At 41.2% G+C, this 16,145-nt stretch overlaps 2 protein-coding genes across 2 annotated transcripts; both read left to right on the top strand.

Moving 5' to 3' along the window:
• Positions 1-696: 696 nt before the first annotated feature.
• LOC102417994 (protocadherin beta-6) lies at positions 697-3,376 on the top strand. Its single transcript, XM_023752049.1, has one exon. It carries the CDS (start codon positions 891-893, stop codon positions 3,258-3,260), a length of 2,370 nt encoding a protein of 789 aa, XP_023607817.1. The 5' UTR covers positions 697-890; the 3' UTR covers positions 3,261-3,376.
• Positions 3,377-5,617: 2,241 nt separating this feature from the next.
• Positions 5,618-9,194, top strand: LOC102418321 (protocadherin beta-17-like). Its single transcript, XM_006086463.3, has one exon. The coding sequence runs from the start codon at positions 5,942-5,944 to the stop codon at positions 8,330-8,332; it is 2,391 nt and encodes a 796-aa protein (XP_006086525.1). The 5' UTR covers positions 5,618-5,941; the 3' UTR covers positions 8,333-9,194.
• Positions 9,195-16,145: the final 6,951 nt, after the last annotated feature.

Here is a 16,145-nt window from a genome sequence, read left to right as displayed (position 1 = left end):
AGTTCCTCTTTGAAATCATTTAATTGATAAGATATTTCCACGGTAAGTATTCCTTGGCCTCAGTTTTCCTCCCACTAGTCTGATTGTTCCCTTTATTGGGCAGGTGTAACCACAAAACAAAGTAAGTCTGTTGTTTGTGTCACGTTGTAAGTCATGTAATTTAGAGAAATGATTGCTTATTTTACCATCAGTGTTGTTAACCAACTTTTCACTTTTGTATGGCTTGCTGATGTGTTTGTTGGGACCATTGCACAGTGTATTTCTTGTGTTCACAAATTACATTGTTCATCAGAGATAAAATGCACTGCTAAAGAATAAAAGTTGATTACAAAAAATTTACATTTCCGGAGGGAGTAATTCTCAATTCCGTAGTGTGCATGAAAATCACTTAAGAAAAACTGAAGTGCAGATTTCCATGAGCACCAACAGAGAATTTGATTCAAGATTCCGAGAGGAGCCCAGAATTAACTCGCGGGGGGATCCTAAGACTCCCAGGTAATTCTTTATGCGAGTGGTTCACACACTCCTGTTTGAGAAACATCCACTCGACCTAAAAGTCTTTATAATGCTCAGATTTTGGAAATTGTGTTGAGAGGCAAGCACCGCATGAAGTTATTAATTTGAACGCGTGGTGGCAGTACAGGCTAAGAGACTAAATCTAAGCTCTGCAGATCCGGTGGACGCCATTTCACGGAGAAACCCAAGAAAAAATACTGGACACATTTAAGCTAAAGCCAAAATAGACGTGTTCCGGAAGGCAGTCATCGCCAGAGAAGTTAAAAGAACGAATTTGAAACTCTTTAGCAAAGACATTTTGGAGGGTCGACGGTGGATGTGGTGATTGGGAGTGAAAAAAGACTTTTCCTCTGAAATCCGGAATAACAATAGAAATGGCACAGACAAAAGGACATCGCAAGGAAAGGCAAGTGGTAACCTTCATTATATTGATGCTTTTGTGGGAGGCGGGTTCAGAATCCATACAATATTCTGTATTGGAGGAGACAGAGAGTGGCACATTTGTGGCCAACTTGACCAAGGACCTGGGACTCAGGACGGGAGAGCTGGCTGCGCGGGGAGCACGGGTTGTTTTCAAGGGGAACAGACAGCATTTGCAACTTGACCCACAGACCTATGATTTGCTGCTAAATGAGAAACTGGACCGGGAGGAGCTGTGCGGCGCCACTGAGCCGTGTTTGCTACCCTTCCAGGTGTTACTGGAAAATCCCCTGCAGTTTTTCCAGGCTGCCTTGCAAGTGGGAGATATAAATGACCACGCCCCGGAGTTCCCGGCCAGAGATATGGTCCTAAAAATATCAGAAATCACTGCGCCTGGAAAGATATTTCCTTTGAAAATGGCACAGGATTTAGACGTGGGTAGCAACAGCCTTCAGAGCTACACAATCAGCTCCAATTCTCACTTCCGCGTTCTCACCCGCAATCGCAGCGACGGCAGGAAGTTCCCGGAGCTGGTGCTGGACAAAGCGCTGGACCGCGAGGAGCAGCCTGAGCTCAGGCTAACCCTCACCGCGCTGGATGGGGGGTCTCCGCCCCGGTCAGGGACCATAGAGATTCAGATCTGGGTCTTGGACAGCAATGACAACGCCCCAGAGTTCGCTCAGGAACTCTATGAGGCGCAAGTCCCTGAAAACAGCTCCCTGGGCTCTCTGGTTATCACCGTCTCAGCGAGAGATTTAGATGCAGGATCCTTGGGAGAGGTATCTTATGCCCTACTTCAAACCGACGACGTTGACCAGCCCTTCGAAATAAACGCAATCACAGGCGAAATTCGACTGAGAAAGACATTGGATTTTGAAGAATTTCAATCTCATCACGTGGATGTTGAGGCCACAGATGGCGGGGGACTATCAGGAAAATGTTCCATAGTCATCAAGGTTCTGGACGTGAATGACAATGCCCCTGAATTGGCCATGTCGTCGCTCAGCAGCGCCATCCCTGAAAACCTGCCAGAGACCATAGTGGCAGTTTTCAGTGTATCAGATGCAGATTCTGGACATAATCAACAGGTTATTTGTTCTATAGATGATAATCTCCCCTTTCTTCTAAGACCGTCGGCGGAGAATTTCTACACCTTGGTAACAGAAGGAGCGCTGGACAGAGAGAATCAGGCCGAGTACAACATCACCATCACCGTCACCGACATGGGGACCCCCAGGCTGAAAACCCAGCACAACATCACCCTGCTGGTCTCCGACGTCAACGACAACGCCCCCGCCTTCACCCAAACCTCCTACACCCTGTTCCTCCGCGAGAACAACAGCCCCGCCCTGCACATCGGCAGCGTCAGCGCCACAGACAGAGACGCGGGCGCCAACGCCCAGCTCACCTACTCGCTGCTGCCGCCCCGCGACCCGCAGCTGCCCCTGGCCTCGCTGGTGTCCATCAACGCGGACAACGGCCACCTGTTCGCCCTGAGGGCGCTGGACTTCGAGGCGCTGCAGGCGTTCGAGTTCCGCGTGGGCGCCACGGACCGCGGGTCCCCCGCGCTGAGCAGCCAGGCGCTGGTGCGCGTGCAGGTGCTGGACGCCAACGACAACGCGCCCTTCGTGCTGTACCCGCTGCAGAACGGCTCCGCGCCCTGCACCGAGCTGGTGCCCAGGGCGGCCGAGCCGGGCTACCTGGTGAGCAAGGTGGTGGCGGTGGACGCAGACTCGGGCCAGAACGCCTGGCTGTCGTTCCAGCTGCTCAAGGCCACGGAGCCCGGGCTGTTCGGCGTGTGGGCGCACAATGGCGAGGTGCGCACGGCGCGGCTGCTGAGCGAGCGCGACGCGGCCAAGCACAGGCTGGTGGTGCTGGTCAAGGACAATGGCGAGCCCGCGCTGTCTGCCAGCGTCACGCTGCACGTGCTGCTGGTGGATGGCTTCTCGCAGCCCTACCTGCCGCTGCCCGAAGCGGCGGCCGACCAGGCGCAGGCCGACCCGCTGACCGTGTACCTGGTCATCGCGTTGGCGTCGGTGTCGTCGCTGTTCCTGTTCTCGGTGCTGGCGTTCATCGCGGTGCGGCTGTGCAGGCGGAGCAGGGCCGCCTGGGTGGGTGGCTGTTCGGTGCCTGAGGGCCACTTTCCGGGCCACCTGGTGGACGTCAGCGGCACAGGAACCCTGTCCCAGAGCTACCAGTATGAGGTGTGTCTGATGGGAGGCACAGGGGCCAGCGAGTTCAAGTTCCTGAAGCCGATTCTCCCCAACTTCCCTCCTCAAGAAACTTGGGAAGGAAATGAAGGAAAACCCTACTTTTCGGAATAGCTTCCCATTCAGTTAAGTATTGTATGATTCTGCTAAACCCTACTTAATAAGTTTGAAAATCTCTTTTTAACTTAAAGTTACATGTTATTGATGGTCCCCCCCCTTTTTTTTTTATTACTTTACTACTGTTCCTTATGGTAAAATTAAAAGAAATTTAGATATTGCATATACACAGCATTTTTCCTACATTACGCTTAGTAGTTTTGAAATTATACTTTACTACATTTGACAATCTGAATAAAAAGTAAATTTTTACTTGCATAATTTAAAATTTTTGAAATTTAATCATCTATCTCTTTTTACAAAAATTATATTCCAACGTCCTTAAGTGTGATTCTATTTCTAACTATTGGTGACAGCGGTATCACTATTGCTATGTAGAGAAAATTTTTAAATGATTGTTATTATTTAATCTGCCAGTTTAAGTCTGATTTAGGGGTAACACCTATAGTGTGATGAAATAAAGATATACACTAAAGAGGGCTAAATAATAAGATAGCCAGTCATATTTATGTATATTTCAGTAACCATAATAGCCAATACATATTTTCTGTGAATATAGACTTTACAAAACTGTCATCACATTTAATTACAGTTTGTGAGCTTCATGTAAGAATAGGATGATCTTTTTAAAACACCGCCCAGACCAATTATAAATGCTTAACAAATATTTTCTGAATGTTAACATTCCTATAGTGAATTTAAAAAATAATTTTCAAGGGATACAGAAATGCTAATATTCTTTCTACACTATAGTACCCTTGCCAATAAGTGAAATTATTAAATATCACTCTTTTACTTTTCCTCTAGAAAACATCTTCCATTAACCCAAAACTCTATTACAGAACATAAAATGCTTGAGAGTACATTTTATTTCCTTGTCTTTATCCAACTATTTGAAACATATATATAGGTATTATATTGTTTAGTAAAATCCAAATCATATTTTTCAAACTGCTCCTCCTAGTTTCTTAAACTTCTATATATGTAATATCTGCTGAGAACTACATAAGTTATTAGTGCCCGTTTATTGGAGAATGTCAGTTTTTCCCTTCCTGTTCTGCATATGCATTATTTATATTTATTAACCATAAAACCATTTACTTTAATAGTTTAACTATATTTGGTCTTATTTGTGTTGGTTATGTTTTATGAAAAAATTCCTCTTTTCAATTTTCCATCAAAGTTAGGCAATTTACACTAAAGTGACAAGTGAGTGAAAATTTTATTTTTTAAAAATATTTTATTGATTTCAGAGAGGAAGGAAGAGGGAGTGAGAGACAGAAACCACAATGATGAGAGAGAATCATTGATCAGCTGTCTCCTGCATGCCCCACACTTGGGATCAAGCCCAAAAACAGAGCCTGAAACCCTGGGCATGTGCTCTGACAGGAATTGAACTATGACCCCCTGGTTCATAGGTCTACACTCAACCACTGAGCCACACCAGCTGGGCAGAATATTTTATTTTTATCTTAATTAAAATGGAAGTGGGCGTAACTAAATTATGTTTGTCTGTGTTTTGTATCCAAAGAAGTGAACTGCCATGGCTCTTATGTCATGGATGATCACCAATTGGTTCAATGAGTGTAGGGAACACTTACTGTTTTGTATTCCCATATGTTTACCTTCTCCTTGGAGTAGCATTCTTCCTTGGGGGAAACTGCTTATTCTGACATTCTCACTCCAACTCCCAAGGCTTTAGTTGATGCAGTGGTGTTTTTCAATAGCCCTATCTCTATTGTCCCAGGGGATGGACTCTCATCAAAGCTGACAGGTCAAACCCCTTCCCTGGAAAGTATATCTTAGACTCCATTGACTTTATGCCTTCTTCATGTTCTTCCAAAGACATTGCCTGAACTCATAGCTTATAGTGACTTCTAATAAAATAAATGGGCATTTTCTCTGAACGTTACAGGCTGTGCACACAAGGAGTTTATGAAGGAAAAAAAAATTCTCAAAGGCTATGTAGCTCAAAGACTGACAATACAACATCTCCCCTCCCCCCAGGAGATACAGGTACATTCCCATTTGTTTGGATTTAAAAATTCATAACTTCTAACACAATAGAACAAATGAGTATTTTGATAATAGATTGTAAGCTCCTCAAGAGCAAGAATTTTTGTGTTTCCCGTTTCATCTCCAGAAGCTAGGAAATTTTCTGCACAGTGAAATACTTATTGAATGACTCAATGAATTTGTCTTCAGCCGAGTTTTGAATAATGAAATTGTACCTTTATAAAGAAGATGAATATAGATAAATAGGTATTACTTTGCTCTCACAACTACTGCTAGCTACCTGAACAACACTGCATAATAGGTGAGGGGGAAAGGAGTACCCAAAAAGGCATTCAGCGCGTTTTTTTTGCTCTTACTTTGTGCTTTGAAATGAAAACTACCTGAAGTTGTAAAACAGAACGCTGGGTGGCGCTGCAGGACAAGAGAGTAAAAACCTCTCCACGATTCCAAGTCTACGTAAAGCCGTAAAGCCGCCTCCGACAGCTTGCAAAGGAAGCATTTTACACCACCGGGGCTAGAGGGTTTCAGAGAGGCCGCTATCCCCATCCCCACGTCAGTCAATGTTAGGAACTGACTCAAGATTATTGAACTAAGATAGCAGAGTTGGCTGCAAAGCAATCATTTTGTGATTTAATACTGGATCGTTTGGACAAGGAGGAAGGATGGAGACGCCGCTCCCCAAAGCGCCCCGGAAAAGGCAAGTGACCGCCATTATTATTCTATTACTATTGTGGGAGGCGGGCGGTGCGACCATTAACTATTCCGTTCTAGAAGAGAGGGAGAGCGGCTCTTTTGTGGCCAACCTCGCCAAAGATCTGGGTCTGGGCTTAGGGGAGCTGGCCGCGCGTGGCGCCCGGATTCTATCCAAAGGGAACAGACAGCATTTGCAGCTCGAGCAGAAGAGTGGGTATTTGCTCCTCAAAGAAAAATTGGACCGGGAAGAGTTGTGTGGTGACACGGACCCGTGTATACTGCATTTCCAGGTGTTACTGAAAAACCCGCTGCAGTTTATTCAAGGGGAACTCCAGCTCCGAGATGTAAATGACCATGCCCCAGAATTCTTGGAACAGGAAATCCTCCTGAAAATCCCGGAAAGCAGCCATCCTGGGACTGCAATTCCTTTGAAAACAGCTCAGGATTTAGACGTGGGCAGCAACACAGTTCAGAACTACACCATTAGCACCAACCCTCATTTCCACCTTTTCACTCGCAGTCACAGCGATGGCAGGAGATACCCCGAGCTGGTGCTGGACAAAACACTGGACCGTGAAGAGCAGTCAGAGCTCAGGTTAACCCTCACGGCGCTGGACGGTGGGTCGCCGCCCAGGACTGGGACTTCCCAGGTTGTCGTTGCGGTCCTGGACATAAATGACAACGCCCCTGAGTTTGCTCAGCTGCTCTATGAGGTGCAGGTCTCAGAGAACAGCCCTGTAGGCTCCCTTGTCATCACCGTCTCCGCTAGAGATTTAGATGCTGGGACCCATGGCGAGCTCTCCTACTCGTTTTTCCAATCATCAAATCATGCCATTCAGGTGTTTGAAATAAACGCAGTCACGGGAGAACTTCGGTTAAAAAGAATGCTGGATTTTGAGGAAATTCGGTCTTACCGTATGGAAATTGAGGCTTCAGACGGTGGAGGCCTTTCTGGGAAATGCACCGTAGCCATAGAAGTGATGGATATAAATGACAACGCCCCGGAACTGACCATGTCATTACTCATCCGTGACATCCCAGAAAACACCCCAGACGCTGTGGTAGCTGTTTTTGGAATTTCAGATCCAGACTCTGGAGACAATGGCAAAATGACTTGTGTCATCCAAGACCATCTCCCCTTCCTACTGAAACTTACTGTAGAAAATTTCTACACCTTGGTAACAGAAGGAGCGCTGGACAGAGAGAATCAGGCCGAGTACAACATCACCATCACCGTCACCGACATGGGGACCCCCAGGCTGAAAACCCAGCACAACATCACCCTGCTGGTCTCCGACGTCAACGACAACGCCCCCGCCTTCACCCAAACCTCCTACACCCTGTTCCTCCGCGAGAACAACAGCCCCGCCCTGCACATCGGCAGCGTCAGCGCCACAGACAGAGACGCGGGCGCCAACGCCCAGCTCACCTACTCGCTGCTGCCGCCCCACGACCCGCAGCTGCCCCTGGCCTCGCTGGTGTCCATCAACGCGGACAACGGCCACCTGTTCGCCCTGAGGGCGCTGGACTTCGAGGCGCTGCAGGCGTTCGAGTTCCGCGTGGGCGCCACGGACCGCGGGTCCCCCGCGCTGAGCAGCCAGGCGCTGGTGCGCGTGCAGGTGCTGGACGCCAACGACAACGCGCCCTTCGTGCTGTACCCGCTGCAGAACGGCTCTGCGCCCTGCACCGAGCTGGTGCCCAGGGCGGCCGAGCCGGGCTACCTGGTGAGCAAGGTGGTGGCGGTGGACGCAGACTCGGGCCAGAACGCCTGGCTGTCGTTCCAGCTGCTCAAGGCCACGGAGCCCGGGCTGTTCGGCGTGTGGGCGCACAATGGCGAGGTGCGCACGGCGCGGCTGCTGAGCGAGCGCGACGCGGCCAAGCACAGGCTGCTGGTGCTGGTCAAGGACAATGGCGAGCCCGCGCTGTCTGCCAGCGTCACGCTGCACGTGCTGCTGGTGGATGGCTTCTCGCAGCCCTACCTGCCGCTGCCCGAAGCGGCGGCCGACCAGGCGCAGGCCGACCCGCTGACCGTGTACCTGGTCATCGCGTTGGCGTCGGTGTCGTCGCTGTTCCTGTTCTCGGTGCTGGCGTTCATCGCGGTGCGGCTGTGCAGGCGGAGCAGGGCCGCCTGGGTGGGTGGCTGTTCGGTGCCTGAGGGCCACCTTCCGGGCCACCTGGTGGACGTCAGCGGTACAGGGACCTTGTCCCAGAGCTACCAGTATGAGGTGTGTCTCACAGGAGGCTCCGGATCAAATGAGTTCAAATTCTTGAAACCGATTATCCCCAACCTCCTACCCCAAGGCGCTAATGAAGAAATAGAGGGAAATGCCACATTCCAGAATAACTTCGGATTCAATTAGGAATCTCATCATGATGCAGTGTCTTTTGTAAGATCTTTAGTTGCTCCAGGTACAGAGTTTGAGAGCGTCATGGACAAAAATCCTAACTCTAAGTATAGCCTGGATTTCCCTTTTGGGTGTCAGTGGCATGGGGACCAGTATGAGGTGTGTCTGAACAGAAGCTTAGGAACCAGCGAGTTCATGTTCCTCAAACCAACTGTCGGCAAGTTTATGGGTGAAGGGGCTGGTAGGGACACCGAGGAAAACTCTAACTTTACAAATAATTTTGAGTTCAATCAGGAATCTCATCTTGAAAAGACCTGATAAATGATAATATACATTCGGGTATTTCCCAACCCTTGCATTCACAGAAGAGCGTACATATTCACACATTCATAATTATTGCCATTTTTATAGTTATTGCAACCTGTTGAAGTATTTCATATTCTGAATCTCTAGGTGTTTTTGTTGTTTTGTCAGGTTTTCTCCCTCACATTTTGCATGATCCTACAATAGCAGAGCACTGGTGTTTCTCGGGATTTTGGGGTAAGATTTTTGGAAGTTACAAATGTTTTCAGATTCCTGATATTTTAGCTTGTTCACTGATATATTGTTATGATTAAGAGACTTGTGTTTAATGATTATCATCAGCATGAGTCTAACTAATGTAAATGATGGCTTTTAGTTTTAAAAATAATTTTCATTTATGCAAAAATTACTGTGACCTTGTAAATTATTTGATTCCTGTAATGTTGTTTCAAAAACACTGCCGTAGATTTTCAAATGAACTAATATTTTAGCTGGATGTTTTCTAAGTTGAGTATTTTCTTTCAAAATTGAGAGCATGTAGTTAGACCACCTGCTATAATTTTAAATGATTCAATTCCTGTTAAATAGAAAAAAGTAGAAAAATATTGGTAGACTTATGATTACCTTTTTATAATAAATGGTTTTGAGTATGTAAATGATTCTCATTCTTTTAATATACACATGATTCAAATATATTCAATAAGAAAGAAGAAAGCAAATTAACATCATTATGCCAGCACTCAAAAGCAGTTATTAATATTAAGTCAATATCATTCTAAAAATATTTCTATGATTTAATATAAGTTAATAGATGGAAACAATATTGTAAACTGGACCTATAATGCATGGCTAGCTCTATAATGAAAACTATCAGATTTTATTTGCATATAATGAGACTGTAGAACTCATTATATGAAACTATAGAACTTGCTTGAGCTTGATTAAATAATCCCTATAAGGTTAAAAACAATATTAATATATTAACATAATTTAACTGCCTGCTTTAAAATGAGCAAGTCAAACCTCATACTTTTACCCTCTTCTCACCTTACTTTAGACTTTTTATTATACTAGTATATATGCATATAACATATAAAATATATATTAAAAGGGTAATTCTAATAATTGTTTAGACATTTTATGCTGTAGACATTTGTTATATGGTGCTACAAACTTGTCAATATTACTCAAGTCTGTACAGATGTAACACCTTTTGAAGCATTTTACTGTTTCCATGATATTTACTTCCATATTTCTAAATAATATGCTTATAAAATGCTTTCATTCAAATTTTAGATATTATCCATTTACTTTTCTTTAGGGGCATGTGCACACACACACATACTTGCACATTTTTTCTACCCATTCCTCTCTCATAGCAATATTATATAAAATTCTGTTTTAATAGTGTTTATATAATTATGACTATGGAAATATCGCTTACAATTGAACCTCATGATGTACTGATATTTTGTTTCTTTTCTTTGCCTCATTTTCGCTTTACTTTTCAATGTACAGATTTTTAACTTATCCCTATACTTTCTAAAGTCTAAAACTCCTCATTGTATTATTAAACTCACCAAGAAATCTCTCAGTTCCATTATTTTTTCTTGGAACCATCCTGGAGCTATCCAGACTCCTGCTCAATTGTATATTATTTGCTCTGTAGACCTGTTGTATAGCTGGCAGTTTGGAACTTGCTTTATCCATCATTCTGGGAATTTCTTTTGTCTCCTGAATTTAATTTCATTTTCTGAACTTTATGTCTTCCTCCTTTTTGGTTTACTGCCTTGAGTTCTGAAGACTATTTGGTAATACATTTATTAATTTTTTGAACATGTGAAAATTTCAGATGTTAGAAAATCAAATTTTTATTTTGTTTGGTATAGAATTTTAAGTTAGGAATTATTTGCTGCTAGTATTTTGAAGGCATTCCTTGACTTGTCTCTCTGCTGTTTACTTTTCTCCCATTTGTTTTGTTTTTATAGGTCAATTTATTTTAAATTTTTGCTCTCTATTGCTTAGATGAGGTTTCAGGAGGGAATTGAGATAAATTGGTGTGCCCAAACGGAATGAAATGCAGTCTTCACTGTTATTTTATCCCAGCTTTCCCAGACCTCAGTCATTTCTATTTTTTCATCCTTTGGTTTGCTGTATTTCATCAGATATAGTTCTTTAAAGAAGAGAGAGAGAGAGAGAGAGAGAGAGAGAGAGAGAGAGAGAGAGAGAGATGAGGGAGAAGACTGGTTGCCTTCCATACACTCCCGATCAGAGGATAGAACCCAGGGCAACCTGGGTATGTGCCCTGACCCAGAATCAAACCTTCCACCTTTTGGTGTATGGGGCATGCTCCAACGAACTGAGCCACACCAGCAGGGCTACCTGCTGCATGTCTTAAATTCTCACATACTTGAGAAGTACAATTTTTCTGGGCATAAAATTTTTCAGTCAACTTTCTTTTCCTCACAGATTTGTTGACATCAAATATTACATTAGTCATTTCATCATAGTTTCTCTATATTTTTCTATAAGTAGGCTACATTTCATTCTTAAGTAGTTATTTTCAATAAGCTCTCATGAATGCTAATGAAATGTTTTATGATTTTTTCCCCATTTGCTGCATTGTTTTCTTTATATTTGACCAACATCTTAGCTAGGTATAAAATTATTAAGCCATAATTTCTTTCCTTCAGAACCTGGTAGAGATTTCCATTGTATTCTAGTATTAAATGTTGATGAGGATTAAGTTTGAAGCCTATTTTCATTACCTATAGGTTACTTATTTTCTATTTTTAAACTTCATTGTCTTTCTCAGGTTATGTCTTGATTTTGATAATTTTGTATCACTTTTGTCCTGGAACTCAGTGTACCCTTTCAATCTATTTCACACAAGTATTTTCAAGTATGTCATTTGTTTATTTATATCTACTATGTATAACTGGTTTCTAAATCTGATACTTCCAATATGTGAAGTTTGTGTGGGTCAATTTTTGCTACATTGTTTCTTATTCTTCTTATTCATGTTGTCTTTATTTTTTGTGACTTATATGGTTGATTACCCTTAAATATTTATTTGTAGGGTGTCCTCAAAGCCTAGGCTGTATGGTCCAGATTTTCAGTAGTTTCAGCCAGGATTCTAGAAACACTATCAGTAGGGGACCACCGCAAACCAAATTTATGGTTTGAGGTTCCTTGAAACTCAATTTATGAGTATTCAAAATACAAACACACATGAGGACCAAACCTAGGCACAAATTCCCAGGCATGGTTTCTTTTCTTTTTCTTCTGCTCTACTTAACACCAGGGATCCTTCTATATAATTCCCTGGAGTTGGAGGAAGGGGTCAGGTTTAGATTTGTTGGTGTTATACTGCTTTTATATTATTGATGTAGGCCTGTGGGGCCCTTTAAAATGGGGAGGGTCTTCCCATAATATGCTGCACCTTTGGTTGGCCTTGATTTATATTTCTTTAACCCCAAATAGCTTCAGGTCAAAGCTTGTTGGCACATATTTTCAAAAGCTCTGTGGGCTTATAATAAGTTTTGTTATCCTGACACACTGTTTACCCCATATTACAGGCTTTCATAAAAAAATGGGCACCCTCACCAAGTGGTTCAGTTGGTTGGAAAATCATCCCATACACCAAAAAGGTTGTGGGTTTGATTCATGGCACATACCTAGGATGCTGGTGATCCCCATGAGGGTCAGGGCGCATATGGGAGTTTTGCACCTCTCTCTCTCTCTCTCTCTCTCTCTTTCTGATCAACAAACATATCCTTGGTTCAGGATGTTTTTAAAGTTTTAAAAGGAAATAGAATAGATACAGATACTGTACATGCTTGGGAAGCATCATTGATTCAAAGGGTCTTATCCCAGCAATTGAATGTATTACTTTATTGCTTTGAGGGCTAAGCTTTCAGTAAAAAAAGAACTCTTTTGGCTACAAAACACACCACCAATATGAAGAAATAAAATCGTATGCTCTGCTAATAACTAATTAATTTATTTGACCCTATCTGTTTCTACTGGCAATGGGTGCTACAGGTGTGATTTGAGTGGGTATGATATATACTACTAATTTTACTCAAATATATGTCTCCTCCCCTTATTTATTACTAATATACCTCCAATGTTTTAGCTGCCCATGTGGATATGTGTGTTATAGATTATATTTCCCAACCACTGTTGTGAGTGGGAGTGGTTTTGTAACTAAGTTACAGCCAGAGAGAGATACTAAGCCCTAGTGCCATGGAATACTTCATGAAAGTAGTCTTTAAAAAGGAAGGTGCAGCCTTTTCTTTCTCCTATTTGTTAGTCTGAATAGAAATTTAATGGCTGGATATTAGACAGTTATCTTGGACTATGAGGTGAAGGCCATGTCCTGAAGATGGTAAAGCAACAAGATGGAACAAGACTGGGTCCCAGATATGGAGCCCAAGTCAGCCACTAGTTTTCTTTTATGAGAGAAAAATAAAATTCTATATCGTGTAAGCTATTGTTGTTATGGGCTTGTCTATAGCTTCAGGCTGAAATTATATAGAACATATTCATATGTAGAAATTACATAGAATGTAATTCTAGCTGATATAGTAAGCTTTAATAAAGTGATATTTAAGCTAAGAACCAAAGAATGAATAGAGAAATTGTGAGACTTACATGCATATTTTAGAAATCAAGGTTTATTGAGAACAGGCAAAGCAAACAACTAAAGATTTAAGAATAAACTACCTGCTATTAATAACAGGTGAGAAAAGAAGTTATTGCATCTAAGAAATAAGTACAGAAAGAGGGCCCTTGTAAAGTATGAATGTAATAAATGGAAGTTTTAATAGAAGGGCTTGAAGACAGAATTAAGAAAATATCCCAGGTAATATTGCAAAAGTATTTTAAAATATCAAACAGGAGAGGAAAAAAACACAAAAAAATAAGAGTCCATAGCAGAGGTCCAACATCTGAATTGTAGTAATTCCAAAAAAAAAAGGAGCAGAAGAATTTCAATGAAGTAATTCAAGAAAAAGTCTAAGAGCTGTAGGAAATTAGTTTCCTAGTTGAAAGAGTTTACCAATTTTCCTGTACAATGGATGAAAATAAGCTCAAACCAAGACACATCAGTGTTAAATTTGGACAGTGACAACATACTACAACAAGAAATAAAAATACAGGACACATATAGAAGATATAAAATACCATTCACTTTCGACTTCTTAACAAAGACATTGATTTAAGGGGCTCATTGACAAAATATTTTTAAATTATGAAAATTATTTTCAACCTAAAACTCTATAATCAGTCAAACTTCCAATCAAGTTTGAGGGTAAAGTTAAAATAATTTAATACACTTAAGGTCACAACATAATTTAACTCTCATCTACCATTCTCTACTGGAAGATATTAAAATGAATGGGTAATCTAAGAGAGAGGAAGTCTGAAGAAATAGAAAGAGGATCAAAAACAGAATAGAGGTGAAATGAATCTCTATTCATTGATGATGTTGAAGGTGATGTTGAAGGATGATCCCAAGATGACAGTTGTGTATCAATATAGACTAGTCCAGGTTGGATGTGTCTGAGACAGGCATTTTGAAGGATATCATCAAGTCCCCTGGCACATATTAATTGGATGAAACTATTGGATGATGTGATCTATTAAAGCTACCAAATAAACAAACAAACTAAAGAAGAAGAAATAAAATCCTAGAAAAAGGAGATCCAACCAGAATAAAAGGCAAAGAAAAATTCCAAGAATGATAACAAAGGGAAATCCCAGAGTGATAGCTGTGCAGCAGATGTAGATACCACCCACCCAATTTAAGGGAAAATTCATATTTTGGGAGATATTGGAATGACCATGTGCAAAATTGTACTGAGAGGCAGTTAGAAGTGTGGGAAGAATACATTATATATATATAAAGAAAACCAAGTAAATGAAAAAGCAAAGCAATTGTTAACCTCAAGAAAAAAGTGAGAAAAAATATAATTAAGACACAGCAATGCTCTTATAATGAGACTGAGAGTGAAAGAAGACATTAAAGTTCCTTGAAAGTGTATAAGAGCTAAAACAGAACCCAACATAATAGAGTCAACTGATAATGTCTAAAATGAATTAATCAAAATATAGCAGAATACAGATTAGTAGGACAAGAAATAACTAAAAGTTAAAATTGACTGCCTATTGGAAACAGAACAGGAAAGTGAGAAGGAAAGAGACAGAAAACTATTGTATTTTATTATACGCCTCTTAGTACTATTAGATTTTTGAACCAAGGTTATGTATTATTTTGAAGAAGTGAGTTTTAAAAGGTAAGTAAATAGATGCCTTGAAACTCTCCCTATGAATAAAAATGAGATAAAATACTAAACATTACTAATAAGAATAGGGATATATCTAAAGATAAATAACATAATAAAGGCATAATAAATTAAAGTGGTTTTTAAATGAATGGTTTTAAAAATAAAATACAAATTACTTTTAAAGAAAACAAAGCCTGTATAGAGTAATAACCAAAGTAAAATGGAAAAGAGTCAGATCTACCATGAGTGAACCCACCAAACCCAACCCATTTAAGGGCAAGTTGTAATTAAGCATCTAGAAACAGATGGTATGAATATAAAAACTAATCTGTTGCAAAAAAATGGAGGGAAATCTTCCATACCCATTCTATAAGGCTGAATATTTTAACACCAAAACCACAGATGTTAAACACACACTCATGCGTATACAGGACAACATGGGCCAGAAAAATCCTAAAACACTGTTGACACATCAAATTCATGTTTGCACGAAAGCAATAATATGTCATGGATAACTGTCTTTATATCAAGAACTCAAGAATTAAAAAGCTAAAGAATAAAGGTACAATTTCAACACATGTCAAAAATTACTTTAAAATATGAAACCATCAAGAAAAAGAAGAAAACTTTCTTGATCGAACAAGGAGCATTTACCCCACGTAGAGATCAACCATCACACAAAAGCACTTTCACAAAAGTAAGAATGAACTACTTGCTATTGTTAATTTGAAGAGTATTCATTGAATATCCTTGGAGATGCTGGCCATTGAAATTATATGTGAACAATAGTTTAAATTATATTATTACTTAAACTGGGTGAAGGGTGAAGGTTGGAGTACAGAATGTGTTCCAGAAAATATCCTGGGTAAAGAGTAAAACCAAAAAGGATTATTGAATTCACAAAAAAACTGGAAAAAAAGGCCCGTTACTCTGCAGTATGAACAGCATCACTGTTAAGCAGTTAACAAATAAAGGTTGGCCTTTTGATGAATTCTTCATTTTCGTATATAATCTTTACTCTCAGTTTTAAAAGCAGGAGAAGGTTTTTTTAGGAGCTACTCCTGATGAGAATTCAGAGTTTAATTTCATGCCCCCAGATTAAGAAAAACATTTATTTTTTCCTATGAAATCAGATTATAAGAGGGGAGGACGATTAAGCACTTACTAGCATTACTGTGACCATTTGAGGAAAACGATGGAATGAAGCAGCAAAGACCCTGGGGAACATACTCCTG

Source organism: Myotis lucifugus, unplaced genomic scaffold, assembly GCF_000147115.1.
Source record: "Myotis lucifugus unplaced genomic scaffold, Myoluc2.0 scaffold_28, whole genome shotgun sequence".
Taxonomy (NCBI): Eukaryota; Metazoa; Chordata; class Mammalia; order Chiroptera; family Vespertilionidae; genus Myotis; species Myotis lucifugus.
The sequence above is the reverse complement of the archived record's forward strand: the minus strand, read 5'-3'. Positions and strand labels throughout refer to the sequence as shown.